The sequence below is a fragment of the Ammospiza caudacuta genome, chromosome 3 (assembly GCF_027887145.1).
Source record: "Ammospiza caudacuta isolate bAmmCau1 chromosome 3, bAmmCau1.pri, whole genome shotgun sequence".
In the NCBI taxonomy this organism is placed as follows: domain Eukaryota; kingdom Metazoa; phylum Chordata; class Aves; order Passeriformes; family Passerellidae; genus Ammospiza; species Ammospiza caudacuta.
This window is the reverse complement of record NC_080595.1, coordinates 42,932,455-42,948,966: the sequence shown is the minus strand read 5'-3', so window position 1 is coordinate 42,948,966 and position 16,512 is coordinate 42,932,455. Positions and strand designations below refer to the sequence as shown.

At 40.5% G+C, this 16,512-nt stretch overlaps 1 protein-coding gene across 2 annotated transcripts in view; it reads left to right on the top strand.

Moving 5' to 3' along the window:
* Positions 1-16,149, top strand: part of RPS6KA2 (ribosomal protein S6 kinase A2) — a 278,084-nt gene extending 261,935 nt beyond the window's left edge. For both annotated transcript variants that reach the window (XM_058801242.1, XM_058801241.1), the window contains 7 exons: positions 4,849-4,938; positions 6,422-6,580; positions 7,744-7,905; positions 11,851-11,927; positions 14,399-14,516; positions 15,434-15,571; positions 15,948-16,149. In XM_058801242.1, coding sequence (XP_058657225.1) covers positions 4,849-4,938; positions 6,422-6,580; positions 7,744-7,905; positions 11,851-11,927; positions 14,399-14,516; positions 15,434-15,571; positions 15,948-16,073 — 870 coding nt within the window. In that variant the 3' untranslated portion in view covers positions 16,074-16,149. The remainder of the gene's footprint in view (positions 1-4,848; positions 4,939-6,421; positions 6,581-7,743; positions 7,906-11,850; positions 11,928-14,398; positions 14,517-15,433; positions 15,572-15,947) is intronic.
* The last annotated feature ends 363 nt before the right edge of the window (positions 16,150-16,512 follow it).

Here is a 16,512-nt window from a genome sequence, read left to right as displayed (position 1 = left end):
ATCACAGTGTAGATATAATGTGCAAAGGGACACAAAATTAATTCTCCTTTTGCTCATCCTTCCCCTCCCAGAAAAGGAGGGGATTTTTACAGAGACTATCACATCACACTATGTAATGAATCTGTTCTTGAAGGAGATTATTAACCCATGCTTACTCTGCAAACAGACTATAAAAAAACCTGTGTATAACAGAAAAAAAAAGTAGCTTTAAAAAACATATGAAATTCTCCTCCTCCTCCATGCTTTTTTCACAAAGCCATTCAGGGTTCCCTAGTGCTGGTTAAAAGGAGCTTTACATCATCCCAGTGCCTAAATGCACTGGCAGCCTCAGGTGTGGCTGTACAAGGTATGAGAACGCCCAGGTGTGTCTGCCCTGCCTTCTGCTGGGCTTTGTGTCACTGCAGCTGGAGCAGCAGACTGGGGCTGTACCAGCAGCTCAGCTGCCCCAGCTCACACTCTGGCATCTCAGTTTCAGCTGCCAGGAAGGGTCACCTGGGGTGGTTCAAGACAAGGCAGATTAAAAGATCATTTAATTGTTTGGTCATTAAAGATGCACAAGGTCCTTTGTCCCCAGCACAGACAGACCCAACAGAGCAGTGTCCTTGCTGCTAGCTCGAGCCCAGCCTGGCCAGAGCCCCATCCTTTCTCCTCAGGCTCATATCACTGCTCTTCCCATCAGTGTATCTCATGTTTCTTTTCCGTCCTTTTTCTCACTCTCCTGCTTCTTTCTTTCACCTTTTCTTTTAGGCTGTTCATTTTCCAGACAGCAAAGGCAGTTAAACTTACCTTTTCCAATCTCACAACTGTCGTGATGGAGAGCTCCACGTGAGAAACACAGCCATTCTCCACTCTTCTCATGCACAGTCTTTCAGGTTAATTTCAGTGCTGGAAAAGGCAATTTGTATTAGCAGGGCTGCTTCACTGAAAATGGATTAGGGAGTGCTCACACGTACTGTTCCTTTGGCAGGGCTGTAAGGGCTGTAAGTCCCAGCTGGTGGGTGATACCAAACAGCTGAAGGCTCCAACATCTGCTGATGGTATAACTAGGTACAGAAGAAATTTATCTACACAGTTGGAAGCATGCAAATACCTTCCAAAAAAGGCAGCAAGCAAATATATATACTGTCTATTTAGTTGCTGTGCCAATTTCAGCAAGGCTTTACCCACATGGAATTTTATTGATACTGTCTTTTATACTCATTAGTCTGCTCTGACAAGCTTAAATCCATTGAAAACCCATTAGTAAAGGAGAATTAGATGATTTTTTTTTTTTTCATGCAGAAGACTTGTAGAACGACTTGTAAAAACTGGACAGATGCATTAATTGGGATTTTGAAAATATTCCGTCCTGCTTCTTTTTTCCTTAATAGAGAAGGTGTTCAGTATTGTCCTTTAAAGGTGCTTGACACATTTTAAAATATCATGATGTTATTACCCTAAATCCCACTGAGGAAAGAAAATGCACCTTTTGCTTTCAGTTAGTCACACAAATGATTTGATAAAGAGCAAACAAATCCCCTGTGAGAACAAAGGACACTATTGACTGTGCTGAGCCCGTTTTACTCTAAAATCCTTTCATACACTGTTTGACACAGACAAGATTCTGAGCAATCCCTGGGTGTCCAATGCACAGAAAAAAGTCTGTTTGCTTTATGGCCCAGTTTCTTTCTCTTCTGAAGGGCAATGTATGACCCTTGTGCATCACAGCTCTTCTGGGCCAAGGTACAGTAAAGCTCATGTTACTTTTTCATTTAAGTTACTTATACGTCTTCTTCAACACACATCTAAAGAGAGAAATGGAAAAGTAGCATCATGACATATTACTCAAATTCTCAGGACTGGTAGCTGAGATCTTCCCTTAATTCTGTAATAGAGAGTGTTCATAAATACATTTTAGTTGAATTCAAATCAAAATGAGTTTCCTAAAGAAAATTCATCATTGCTTGCACAGGAAGAGCTGCAGGAGGTTCATGGGCTCTACCAGAAAGGAACAGAGAAGAGTCTGTATTCATGCAAAATTACAGTGTCTCAGAGGAGACAGGGACCGGGGTGGCAAATGCTCTTTTTACCACAGGAAATTCTGGGTGGATTTAACAGCACACCAATAAACTCTCTGGAAGTGTTGTAAATCACTGCACAGACTGCCCAAGGAAATGGTGAAGTCACCATCCCCGGAGGCATTTAAGAGACATGTAAATAAGGCACTTGGGTTTTGTGATGGACTTGGCAATGCTGGGTTAATTGTTGAACTTGCTGATCTCAAGAGATCTTTCCCAACTTAATGATTCTATGACTTTGTGAAAAGGAAGATCAGGAATATCACAGGAGTGGAGCTGTGGGGCATATTTATTTAATGGATGGCCACTGCCACATACAAATAAAGAAACTGTGCATACTGCAGCCACTCTGAGCTGCAGGGGGATTTCTGGTGAAGTTGCAGTCAAGGGCCAAGTGTAAGTCACGGGCACACTGAAGAGAGGCACTGGCAGGGTGACAATCATCTTTTGCTGTAGAGGAGAAAAATGGTTCTAGTCTGTCCCATTAGACTGCCCAGGGACTGAGAGGAATTTTGCAGGTCCCTTCACAACTCTGACAATGATTTGTGGTGCAGTTTGGGGCAGTTAGTCCATGTAATCAGTGTATTGCAGGTTGCACACACGTTAAAACAAAAAACATGCATATTTAGTGGGACTGTCTTGCAGTTTGTATTTACATTGCATATTGTGAATTAGAAGCATTAAATGTCATCTGCTGCTGTTGCTACTACATCAGTAGCAGAGTGCTTCGGGTTGTGTTGGTTTTAGTTTTGTCAATAGCTGAGACTATTTTTGGTTTGGATTTTTTTAGGCCATATATATGCATTTATAGTCCTGCATTATTAATAGTCAGTTAAAATTTTCCACAGCTCTGGATATTTGCTTTCACAGGGAACTGCAACAGAAAAGGAATCTGGAATATATAGCTTGCTACAGCAGCACAATGGTAGTGGTCCTCCTCACTGGTGGTAGTACTTGCCACAGTAGGTTCTGCTGGTTTGTACAGGGCAGGCAGATGCTAACGGGGCACATGTGAATTTCTCCAGTAACTTGACAAGAGGTTTATCAGTGTAGCCAAGGAAGTGAGGATCTTCTTGTATGTTGGGCTTACTGGTTGAGTGGGACACATTTAGTCACTGTGGTTGTGCTCACATGGAGTGGGTCCATCAGGACTTCATTCGCTTCTTGATAAAGTCTCAACTAAACTGGGAGAACAACAGCAGAAATCTTTATTTCATTCACCTATTCTTGAGGTTTTACTTTATTTATTCAAAGGTGGGTAACAACCATTTGCCTGCATCAGCTGCCTGTTGCACTTTCATTTGTCACACTTCCATTAATTCAGAATCAAATCCCTGATATGGCCTCAGAGGCATACCTGAGCCATGGACAATTTCTGACCATCATTATCACTACACATACATACCAGTCATGATGACCATGAAACTTCTGATTTATATTCAGTTATGCATTATTATGGCTAATGTATAAGATTCTACTCATGTACTTGAATTTGTATCACCATAAATAAACCATGAAAAATGCATATATTTTATTAAAAAGCAGGCAGGCATTTATCTTCATTAGCAAAAGAGGTTTTCAAAGAGCTGTTTTTTCCCTGCTAACATCATAATTTAATATTTGTGCTCTGTGCCCAGCTCTTGGAGAGAAACTAACTGCATTTAAGTATGGAAGCCTTGAAATCCAAGGCAGTAGTGGAAATGATTTTCTGAAAATGCCACCCATTCCACTTTGGTAAACCTGTTATTCAAAAGTATTGCTGTTGTTTTCTAGCAATAAGAAATAGAGACAAAATAGTGTACTCCTATGAGTTTCTAGTAGAACGAGTCTTTCACCATCTCCTGTGCAGTTACTTTTGAGATTCCAAAATGCAGAGATTTACCTTAATTTTTTTTTATTCCATATTTATGATTTAAATCTGTGAAGTGAGAAACATTAATCAGTGTTCTCAGCTGGACAAATGACTAAAGCTCTTTGCCTGACATGGCAAATATGGTTACCAGAATCACTGAGGAGAAGTCAGTGCTCTCCTGCTAGCTGGCTTTCCATGCAGTGATGCTCTCCAAGCAGCTGTCATGTTTTTCTAAGACCTGGTGCTACAGGTTTGCTACATCCAAAACTAAAAATTTTGCATGTCTTACTATATTTTTTAATAAGACAAAAGATGCTTACTACATAGAAGTGTTCTATGAAGCAGATTTCTTTCCAGTTTAGGCATGGGTAGAGTTTGGTTACATGGCCAAATACAATGTCTGGTCACTCTGTTGGTTCACTACAACAGCTTGGCCCAAAGAGCCAAATTATTACCAAAAGTTTCAATTCAAATCTCCCCTGACAGTAAATGTCCATACATTTACATTTCTGACAAATACATATGACAATTAATTTCTATTAATTTATCAGCATATATACAAGCATATGCCAATATTACGATTCTATCATTTTTTTATGTCAAAAAGGTAATTTTAAAACTACGATTATTTTAAAACTCTCAATGTTGTTCGATTTCTAAATGACACTTCTTGTTACTGCCATTATTTATGGGTAAACAGAACTGTAGGCATTAAAAAGAGGGCCTACACCTCCAGAATCTAAACTAATTATTGCTCCATCTGCCTTTGGCAGGCAGTCAGCATGGCTGTCATTTGCACATGGTTTGTGCTGTCCTCTCATGGAATAATGATTAATAGAAGAATTTTAAATATTGATTTGTTTAAACTGTAGGAATTGGTTGCTTTGTGCTTAGTGCTGCTAACTGATACTTGACTACACTGTCCTTCATTTATTCCAGATAATTGATAAGAGCAAGAGAGACCCTTCTGAAGAAATTGAGATACTCTTGCGATATGGACAGCATCCAAACATCATTACTCTTAAAGATGTGAGTAGTCTTTGAGCACTTCAGCATTAAATGATTTTCACCTTCTAATCACGCTCACTTATCAGTCCAGGTCTGGAAAATTGTTCAGTTGAAGGTCCAAGCTAAAACCAGACCCAATGAAATCAAGGAGAAAAACACGACTTAACAACTTACTGGATAGCATTTGGAAAGACTGGTCAGGTTATGCGTTGTCCAGTTATTGCCTAACAAACCTTAAAAAAAAACCAAAGGGGCACAGTGGTGGAGAACGAAAAAATGGGTTTGGGTTTGGGTTTGGGTTTGCAGCACTATTTAAAAGGAGATCTCCCTAGCTTGGGGCACTGCTGAATACACACAGCAGTGTGGCTGGGCAGGGGGATGATCTTTCTCAAGCAGCAGCCACTCCTGTGCAGTCTGTGCTATCTGCTTTGCTGGGAAGAGGAGAGCTCACAGAGTCACTAGAATTCCCCCAGTAGTGTGTTAATGCCAGGGACTATTTGCCTTCTACTCCAGCAGTCATTAAGGTATTTTTCTTCAGCATTTCATATGAAAAAACAGTCCTTCACTACGCTTATATGAAGTAATGTAAGTAATTTAATTGGTCAGAGCTGCTTTTAGCTGCCTAAAGACTCACCTAAGATTGTCCACATCATGTCAGATTCAGAGTTTACAGAACATATCCTGCTAGTGTCAGTGGCCAGTACATTGTGGTTTAGACCTTAAGAAAGTATATAAGAATCTTCTAATCACATGCCCTCAGGGAAGTCTCACCTAATTCCTAAGTGTTAAAGTGTATCTAAAAAATCTTAATAAAATAAATTTTTATATTCCTTTCCAAAAACATTTAGAATTGATGACTATAACACTGCCTATTATTGCAGTCCAGATAAAGAACAATGACATGAGAATGGTTGTCCTCCAATTTAAATGATAAAATTTCTTTTACCAACTGCCATTGACATTGAATGTAAATATGTCTTGCAGCTGATATCAACAATATATTCACCAGAATTGAAAATATAAACTAAATAATATCATTAGATGCAAGTGTTGGCCAACAGCATAATACAGCTCTTTAGCTGATCACGAGTCAAAGGGAAATATTGATATTTGAAATGGCAAATGTTACCCTGTGGAAGTGGAAAGAGAGAACACCACTGAGAAGAATGCTTGGGTGAGAGCCAGCAGGCATTTGAAGCTGTGTGGAGTGGTGCTGTTTTTAACAGCTGAACCTTCTCTGTTGACATGATAGAAAATCAGGAAAGCTACATTTCTGTGAGGACAAATCAGCAAGCTGTTACAGACACCAGAAAAAAGTGATGATTTAAGTAATTTTATAAAGTTTTCTTTTTAGTTGTTGAGTGTAAGGAGCCCATTTCCCACACATTTGCTGATATTTTCTTCTTGCAACTTCCCACGCAAGCAAGCCAACGCTGTGGTTAAAGGAGCAACCTTTACCAAGTTGGTGGGTCCAAGACATGCATTTGCTGTGTTCCTGTTGCAGGTCTATGACGACGGGAAGTTCGTGTACCTGGTGATGGAGCTGATGCGGGGCGGCGAGCTGCTGGACCGCATCCTTCGGCAGAAGTGCTTCTCTGAGCGGGAGGCCAGCGCTGTGCTGTGCACCATCACCAGGACTGTGGACTACCTGCACTCTCAGGGGGTAAGCCTTGCTTTTTTAAGGCTTCGCTGCACCAACCTTCTTAAAATTCAACTTCCTGAAATCGCGAATAGCTGTGATTTTGCTTCTCTGAAATGTAAATATGTTTTCCGCAACCCCCCAAAAATCCTACCTCGGTATTTATAGTTACATTTGGTTTGTGAAATAGGGTCATTAGCTTTTTATCCATTTTCCACTGAACTGAAACATGTCAAAGTAGTATTTTTTTTCCCACACTACAGTGATTTTCAAGTTCATGTACTTTCTTGAGATATTAGTTGTGTGCTTTTTATCACAATCATTGTTGCAGGATCTGAACTTTTAGCAACACTTCAGATAGGGTAGCTGAATCAGCAGACAGGTAGAAAATCAAATGCTCAGCTCTCCAAATGAAGTGACAGTTTGAGCAGCTGATGGGAAAGACTTCTGACATGCTGTTAAAATCTGACCTTTAGAGGCTAAGTTCTATATACAACAAGATTTGAAAAATCTCTCCTTTTCTGCATTTCAGGGACAAGCAGTTTGGATAACTAGTCAAATATTTATTGCTCTTCCTGTTTCATGTTAAAACAAAGTGCATTTTGTCCTTTGGCTTCTATGCTTTCATGGTAATTTGTCAGTCTTGCTGTAACAAATAAAGGCTGTTTTCCTGCCACTGAAATTCAGCATGTCTGGTAAAACACACAGTCACATCAAATTGTGTGAATACATTTTGAAATTAAGAAAGAATGTAATCCCTCCTTTCAGATGTGAGCCACTCACATGGACAACCACAAGAAGACCCTTACATACTTTCCTCCCATTATGTGATTTATTCTTCACCTTTCAGCTGGGTATTCAGGGCCATCAAGCTCCAGGAGATTCTGCCACCAAGATGTTTGTACAACAGCCCATTTTGGCCACCCTTGGGAAGTTGTCTCCTCTTAGAGCAGCAGCTCCATCCCAATATACCCACAGAGGCTGTCAAATATTTTGTCTCTCATTTTAACAGACTTTCATTTTTTCCCTTCATTTCTCCAAGGCTTTTAAGTAACTTTTTTTCCAAAACTGAAATATTTTCGGCATGAGCTCTTGACCTACCCCAACCAGCAGACCAGAAATGGCAGCCAAGCCCCAGTGCTCCCTGACCTCCTCTTCTCACTTGTCTCTCACTGTTCTCTCTTAAGGTCGTGCACCGAGATCTCAAGCCAAGTAATATCCTCTACATGGATGAGTCAGGAAACCCAGACTCTATCAGGATCTGTGACTTTGGCTTTGCCAAGCAGCTGAGAGCGGAGAACGGGCTGCTCATGACTCCCTGCTACACAGCCAACTTTGTTGCTCCTGAGGTAGGATCACATTTCAAAGCCTGCAGTAGTCTGTGTGTCCTAGGAAGCAATCCTTCCTCCCTTGCTGCCTTTGTGAGAGCAGCAAGGCACAAACCAGGCTACTGGCACTTGCACAGCCTATATTACCATAACTTTCCTATTCCTGCTCCTGTCACAGCACTTGTTTTTCTCCTGACAGAAGCTGGTGTCTGTCTTGGACTGGTGCACACAATGCTTTGGCTCATTACTAGGATAAATATCTTTTTTCTCTAGCTGCTTCTGATCAGACTGCTTTTCCTCTAGTGCACTGCATCAGAACAGGATTAAGGCTCAAGAGGGAAATCTTGATGTCAGGTCACCCAGAGACATTGTGGAGTCTCCTTCTCTGGAGATATCCAAAAGCCATCGAGACACAATCCTGAGTGTTCCAGGGGACCCTGCTTGAGCAGGGAGATTGAACTATATGACCCTTCCAACCTTAACTATTCCAAGAGTCTGTGATAAAACTGAAAAAAAAAAATCCTTGCACAAAATCCTTACTGTGCTGAAATCAGTGAGAGTTTTATTGTTGAATTCACTTAGCTAAAGAAACATCTCTCCTCTTGGGCTTTCCTAGTACAAATTCACCCCTGTTCTGGGGGATGTCGGAAATTCTTTCTTGTTTTTACAGACAGGAAAGTGAAGGAAGACCAAACAGTTTATCCCAAGCACAGGGAGAGGTGGCTCTGCATCACTGGCAAGGGCTGTTCCTCTCATGCAGCCCTGCAGGAGTGGGCATGGCTCAGACAGTGTTTCATGGCTTGGGCTCTTTGCTGTATTTGACTCATGAGATATTCATATCTGCTTCCTCACAATGAAGGAGCAAGAAATTAATTTCTTGGGTAACTATCCATTTCTTGGAGGGATGGAGGGATGAAGATAAAAAATTTAGTATTTGCAATACATTGCTTCAAATGTGTGTCTTCCTTTGCTTGTTTTGGTCCATATAAGAAAAACAAAAAACTACTGTCTTTCCATACTTCATCTGTTCTCTACTATCAAATACCAGTATCTCTCAGATGGTATCATCTAGCAGTCTTTTTTCTCCCTAAGTTTTCTCTTTCTCCCATGCACTGTTCATTTGTGACTGGGAAGAAAAAAAATAGGATGATCTTTCTGTACAGGGTCCTTTCATGATACCAAAAGTTACAGGAATCATAGCCTTCCAGCATCAGAATTTGTTATATAGAGACAATTGCCAGGGCAGTATAAATGCAAAACAGATTTTCTTCAGAAAAAAAAACAAACCTTCCATTGCCAAGATAGATTGCTTTGGGGTTTTTATTGAGGTTTGGTTAGGCTTCCATTTTAGAAATGGGAATGAGCTGTTTAAAATTATCAAAGTAGATTTAAAAAGTTGTGTGGCACCACAGCCATTCAGTTTCTAAACCACAAAAAAAACAAAAATCATGTTTGCAAGATCTGAAGCACTCAGATTTCCTCCAAGGTACAAGATGCTTAAAATAGGTGTAGCTATTTTTCATGATGGGCTCTTCTCTTTTCATTATCAGACTCTTCTGATTTGAACTGAAAGCAGAAATCACCCTCCCAGACATTCGTGATGAGTAAGACAGGTCCTACTAATGCAGGAGACATTGGAGATTAATTGAAACATTACCAGAACTGGCAGAGAGCTTACATAAAGCTTTAAGTGCTTTTAGTTTTACCTGTGATATAATGCTGCCCTCCAGCCTAGATTTGACTTTCATGTTCCCTGTCTGAATCCAACTGCAACATCTGCCACGTGCTCGTGAAACCAATTAAGGAGGCAGAAAATCAGCTGAGCTGGTGACAAAGAGGGCGGTGACCGAAGGAGGAGGACATGTTTGCCCACTTGGATCTCCTTTATTTTGGAAACGGTTAGTTTGGGGTTTAGGTGATAGCAAGAGCAAAGATGAAGGCTGTCTGAAAGAGGCACGCTGCCACCTAGTGCGAGTCGTGCTGCATGCGAGGAGGAAAGAGCCGGGCTGTTGTACTACTGATGCAGTAGGGTGCTTCTGGATAAAGTAAAAATATTTTATTCTGCAGATTTCCTACAGAATTTGTGAAGACTTAGTGCTTTATTATTTGAAATGGTGAGGTTCTTTATTTGCTTTTGTACCCTGCTTGTTACAACTGAGAAAAACCTCTATTTGAAACACTGTTAACCCAGTAAGTCAAAGACTACAGAAATAGAAGAGGTTGGACAAATATCTGAGCCATTCTCAGAACTGGATGGAACCAGGGTATCATTATCTCGAGGATACCCATTGTCCCCACAATGTCCTGCTATGGTGTGGCACTAAGAACCAGTTTCTGCCTCTATTTCAGATCCCACTAAGTTCTGGAAGTGACCTAATCACTTTGGGGTTGTGTGACCACTTGCTCATTAACCCTCTCCACTAAGTATCATCACTGCCCCGTTTTTCCATAACTTACCTTAGACTTGGTTGACCTTGGTTATTGGAGGAAAAGAGAGAAGAAGTGAAATTGTAACTGTTCAAAACACAATGAGAACAACCACAACAAAAGATAAATATTGGGTATTCAGCCTCACGGCTGAAGCAAGAAACAGCTGAGTTTGTTAAATAGCAAAGAAGTTTTTCCCATAAAAACTAACATTAATAGAGAGGGAATGAATGCAGGAACTAAAGGAATAGAAATAAATAAGTCAGCCAGAAAGCCTGCACCTTATGTGCAGGAGAGAGAGGCAGAAGCACGATTTTACCAGCTTTGTCAACAGGAGGAACTGCAGCTTTCTCTCTGGTTTTGTTGCTGTGGGAGTCTTTTTGGCTTGTTGGGTTTTTTTCCAGGTAGCAAATGTTCACTCAGCAGTATACCTGGCAGATGGTTGCTTTGCCACTCATCATTTATAAAATCTGTTGAGGCAACATTTTCTCAAACTGTTTTTCCTTAGCAGAATTTGATCTTTTCTGTGATAAACTTCAGATAGTTAAATCACTTCTGGGTAATAAGACTGCAGGTCAGAGGAAGACTTGCTGAATTTTTACATTCCTTTTTCATGTGCTTTGCAAAAAGATGTATCTTCTGGTCCATCTAAAGAGGACAGAACTTCCTTTGTGTCAGAACTGAATAAACAGAGGGTAGTTTGCATTTATGGGAAGATATGGAGGTGGTCCTTGAGCTTAGGTGGTGACTTCAGTTTCACTTGGATCTGCACTGACTCACCAGGCATTTCTTCTAGTGTGCACAAGCACAAATGAAATCTGGACTGCACCCTTACTGCTACACCTTGCCATCCTGTATCAGGGCTGAACCTGCTGGTCAGATCTCTGCTGACTACCATGGGTCTTGTTTGCCCCATGGGAAAAGGGGTCAAGTTTTAGCCTGCTGCTAACTCTAGTCTAAATGTGCCCACTTTTCTTTATACAGAAGTAAGAGAAGCCTTTTAGCATGCATCTTCATTAATCTGACATTATATATGCTTCAGTGTACATCCATTTGCTGTATTAAATCCAGACTGAGCTCAGCTGGAATACTTATCAGTCATTTAGCCCTATGAGGCATCCACAGGGTTGTTGGTAACTTTTATGTTAGGAGGATATGTTTTGAAGTAATAATGAGCTATTTTTTAATGAAACATTTTAAAGGGAAACATTTTAAAGCAGTGAAATATTGTTCTGCTTTGCTGCATGTTGGATGGTCAGAGGAGCTCCCAGCCTTCCCAGCTCCAATAAACTGCACTCATCTCTCGCACTGTGGAGGGGAAAGATGTGCTGAGTTTAACCAGCTCATTTCAGCCTGGGCTTTGCCTTGCTCCATAGCACATTTTGATCCCAAGGCAGCCACCTGTTCAAGGCAGATACACAGCTAAGCCCTAGGGATGTCAGAAGACACAAGCATTAATCATTGCATTTTGTAGATCAGAAGCTAAAAATTCAGGAATGCAGTTTGCCCTGTTTTCATCTCTCTCTTTCCTCCCCACAGGTCCTCAAACGCCAAGGTTATGATGCAGCCTGTGACATTTGGAGCCTGGGGATCCTGCTGTACACCATGCTGGCAGGGTGAGTGGCGAGGTTCTCCTAGAGCAGCAGTCTCCAGTGGGCTCAGCACTAACTAAGCCTGAAAGCAGTCACAGACAGGGATTCTGGCCTCCTTGAGAGGTGTGTGTTCAGTTGTATAAAGCAAGAAAATAGATGTCAATGCTTAAAATTAGAATAAGTTTTTTCTAGAATGTGTAAATATCTTTGACACTTGACAAAGTGTTTAGGTTTTTAACAGAAAGCGCCTGTATGCACTGAGACCTAGACTCCTGAAGGGTTCACTCATGGCTTAAGCAGTGAGGAAGTTTTCTATTAGGAGAGGTGCATAGGAATATGAAGAGCCTCGTGTTCACCTTATCCATGAAAGAATGTTAATTCATTCTGTTGATAGATAGAATGAATTATTCAGCTTCATTGTTCTTCATCTGTTACTGTTATTGAAATGTCTGAGCACCTTTAAAAGCTAAAAAAAACCCCACCCAAACATAGTTTTCAGATGCAGTTTGAAAAATAGGATTCAAAAGAGATAAACTAGCAAGAATAGCAACAGGCAGCAGAAACTTTTGAGAGGTACTTGGCAAAAATACCCCTACCAATGTGTTGGCTAAAATAAAATATTAACACAAGAAGATCCAGCGAAAGGCACAGATTGAAATAAGCAGTGAAGGACAAGAATAAGATGGGCTGGGATGATTGAGAAACAAAGTGCAAACCTAGTCTAGAGTTACCAGGCTTTGAATTTCATTTTTCAGACTATGGTATCTGCGCATCTATCACACCTAAGCACAGCTTGCAGCTTTCAGTGACCTCTCTAAATTATTTAATCTGCTTCATGATCCTTCATCTGTGACAAGAAGATTGGATTAATTCCTAGGTTTTATACAGAAAACAAAGATTTGGACTCTGACTTTCTGTTATTCTGTTATTTGTGGACTGTAGAAAAGATGCCAGGGGTCTCTATCTCATCTGTTTTATTCTTGACTACACATGTTCAAGGTCAGCTGAAATATATCAAGACTTTGTGGGAAGTCTCCCAGTCTGCTGGATCTCCAAGAACCTATTTCTATTTGGCTGATGCCCATGGCTGCTACACAGCTGGAATCAGTAAAATAAAATTAACACATTATCTACAGTTACATTTGTTTGGTTGATTATATTCAAAATACTTCTTTATTGAATATGAAGGAAAAAAGTCCAAATATATTTGAGTCAGAAATACAAATAGCACAACTTAGTGAATATTCAGTTTACTGACAGGTGCCAGTAACTTGCATCTCTCTTTTTCTGCACACCAGAGAAAATAGTAGTAACACAATCAGTTAAGAAATGCATTTTTTAGATGATACCACTGCATTTATGAATGGTCTTGTTCTTCCTCACTAGAGGAGATTAGTAGGAGCTGACAAGTATTTATATCCAGGACTTCTTTCTCCCCCTACAATCACTATGAGGTGAGAGGATTCAGACAGGACTAGAGCACCAGCCAGGGATGATGTTAATGGAGCAGAGTTTTTGTTAGTCCATAACTCTTACTGCTGACAGCTGATAGCTATAGATTGGAGTAACATCACATATCTCTTTGGGCTGAACTGCTATGAAGACTGAAATGTTTTTGAAAATGAGAAAATACTGCATGAGGAATTGAATTTGCTACCAGAAGCCAGATGGGATAGGAAGCTGTGGCCAAACCAACTGTTTAACAATCTAAAAACTGCTCTGGCAAGTTTGAAGGGAAGACAGATTGAATGAAAAATATAAAAATCCAAAATACCTACTTCTTCTAAACCTAGACAGCTGTTCAAGATCGCAGAGTAAAATTTGGCCTGGTAGTTGTTAGTCAGCTGCAAAAACCTTATCTCTTGTTACTTTCTGAAGACAAAAAGGGCACCCTCTGCCTGTGACATTGACTTTGTCACAATCTGGGTGCTTGTTAAAAGTCATTTCTGACTGGCTGGACGAGGAAATAACTTATTGCAGGTAATTTCTTGTGCCCAACTGACTTGCACATTGTGGTTAACAAAGCATTGCAAAATAGATTACACAGGTCTTTTTTCTTTTCCTTTTTTTCCTATTTCAGATTGTATTTCTTCTGCTTTATAATTTTTGTCCTTTCTTGCTGTTACCAAGGTACTGGTATTGCCAATAAAGATGTTGGCAATAAAGCAGAGTTAAATCAAGAGGTAAACACCTGACTATTTTGATGAAGAGTATTTCATTCCTAAAAACTATAACAGAACAAAAATTTAAAAAACAATTAAGGAATCTGTGTTTTCCTCTACAGATCAATATGAGGAACCACCAGGCTGTATAGTTTGAGTGAAAATGAGGCAGCAGTATCAGTGGTACATTCTGGAACTAAACTCCTGTTCTAATCATTGGCAGTTAATACTAGAACCTAGAAATCATGTACTTGCAAATTATATAGATTCTTTCTCTCTCTCTCCTTTTTTATTTCTTTTTCTTTTTTTTTTTCTTTTTTTTTTTTTGCATAGGTTTACTCCTTTTGCAAATGGACCAGACGACACCCCAGAGGAGATTCTGGCCAGGATTGGCAGTGGCAAATATGCTCTTACAGGAGGAAACTGGGATTCAGTATCTGATACTGCAAAGGTCAGTGAACCCTTTCTCAGATTTTCTCTCAAGGTTTAAATACCACAGAACTCTTTTTTTGGTGCAACTGCTCTTCTAAAAGAAGTGTAGGTTTGTCAGTGCCACAGATGTATAGTTGTACCTTCTCAGTTAACCGGGAGCAGGCAGTTTTAATTTCTGTACAGATCACCGTTCAGGCTGCCCATCTATCACAAAGCAGGGAAAACACTGAGAGAAAAAACTCGTCTGGTGCTGAGATCTTTAGGCACGAAGCTGTGCACTAGCCTGTGAGACAGGTAAATGGGCAAGCTTCCAGTTGCCCACCATTAATCAGAAGCTTTGACAGGCTTTAAAGATTCTTGCAAGAGATTTCATGTTTAGAAAGTGTTAGTATCCAATGGAAGAACATTGATACTTTCTACCACAAAGCTGCAAGCAATCCTAGTAACATATTAATCTTGCTACTAGCACCTATGAGCCTCACAGTGGATTTTGTATCAGCTGTCCTGTTTTGAAATTAAAATGTTTAGGTGTTGTAGAACTAACCTAATTGAACTTCAGTTACCTGAGTGTTGAATTTCTCTTCTAAGTTTCTCTTGTAAGCATGCCTTGAGGTCACTGAGGAGGCGCCTCCAAATGGCATCCTCACCCTAGGTGTTTATCACTCCTACAAGGTCACCAGTAATTGACAGTTATTCAATAAGATTAATGCCCTCCACATTATGTTTTGACTGGATTATTAGCTGAGAGTTGAACATTACACTTCAAAATTTTGAAGATAAGAGCTGACACTTAAAGAACATGATGCCTGTCTAAAGTGCATCACTCTCTCCATTGGACATGCTAATGATGACACTGACAACAGAAAGATATTAGTAAAACCAGCACAGCCATTAATTACTTTCTCCCTTGTACTGCTGTCTTCCTTTTCAACCCAGGACATTGTGTCTAAGATGCTTCATGTAGACCCTCATCAGCGCCTGACAGCAGTCCAGGTCCTGAGACATCCATGGATAGTGAACAGGGAGTACCTGTCTCAAAACCAACTCAGCAGACAGGATGTTCACCTGGTTAAGGTATCTCCTGCACCCTTCCCTCATCCTTGCTTGCAGAATGAGCTGTCATTTGTGGAAATAGTCTGAAAAGTGATAGAGGAGGTGGGAAGATTATTTGCCACGGAGGTTAAATTTAAAATGGCACTGTACTGCCTGTATTTTTGACTGTCACCTGCTCGGTATTTTTAACTTTAGGCTGCATTGTAATAACCTGGTGGCACATACTGCTCTTCACCATTTTGAATCCGAGACAACTCTAGCTGTCTGCCAGCCTAAATGGTATCATTTCATGGAAATTGTGCACGTGTGACAATTTTTTAGCATACTGAATAGGGGAAGGGAAAAGCATCAAAGACATTAATTTCAGCTCAGAATTTTCTCTTTCTCTGTTTCGCAGGGTGCAATGGCAGCCACTTACTTCGCTTTAAACCGCGCACCTCAGGCACCAAGGCTGGAGCCCGTGTTGTCCTCCAACCTGGCTCAGCGGCGAGGCATGAAAAGACTGACCTCTACCAGATTGTAGCAGTACCCCCAAAAGGCCTCCTTGAAATCCCTCAGTTTATTATTTGAGAAATTCATCTTTACTTGGCTAGCAGAACCTTTCTGGACAACCTGCACATGAAATTGCCAGAACTAACAGAAGCCCACGTAAGGCCAAGTTCTCATTTGCTACATCTTTTCTTTTACATTCCAGCCAGGGTCCAGAGTTCAACAACTTCACAAAGATGTGCCAGTTTTGCCAGTAGCTCTGTTTCTTTATAAAGATAAAGCCAAATAAAATAGGCGAGCTCCATCCTTTCCACCCTAGGAAAACTATTTTTGAGTCTGTAAGATGTTCCATGGGAACAGTTTTCATTTTGTTTCTCAAGAAAAGCACTTTTTGCTATGAAGAATGCAGTCGGGTTAGAATGCTGTTCCAGCATGCATCATGATGAAGTGACTTGGCACAAGTAGACATCTGC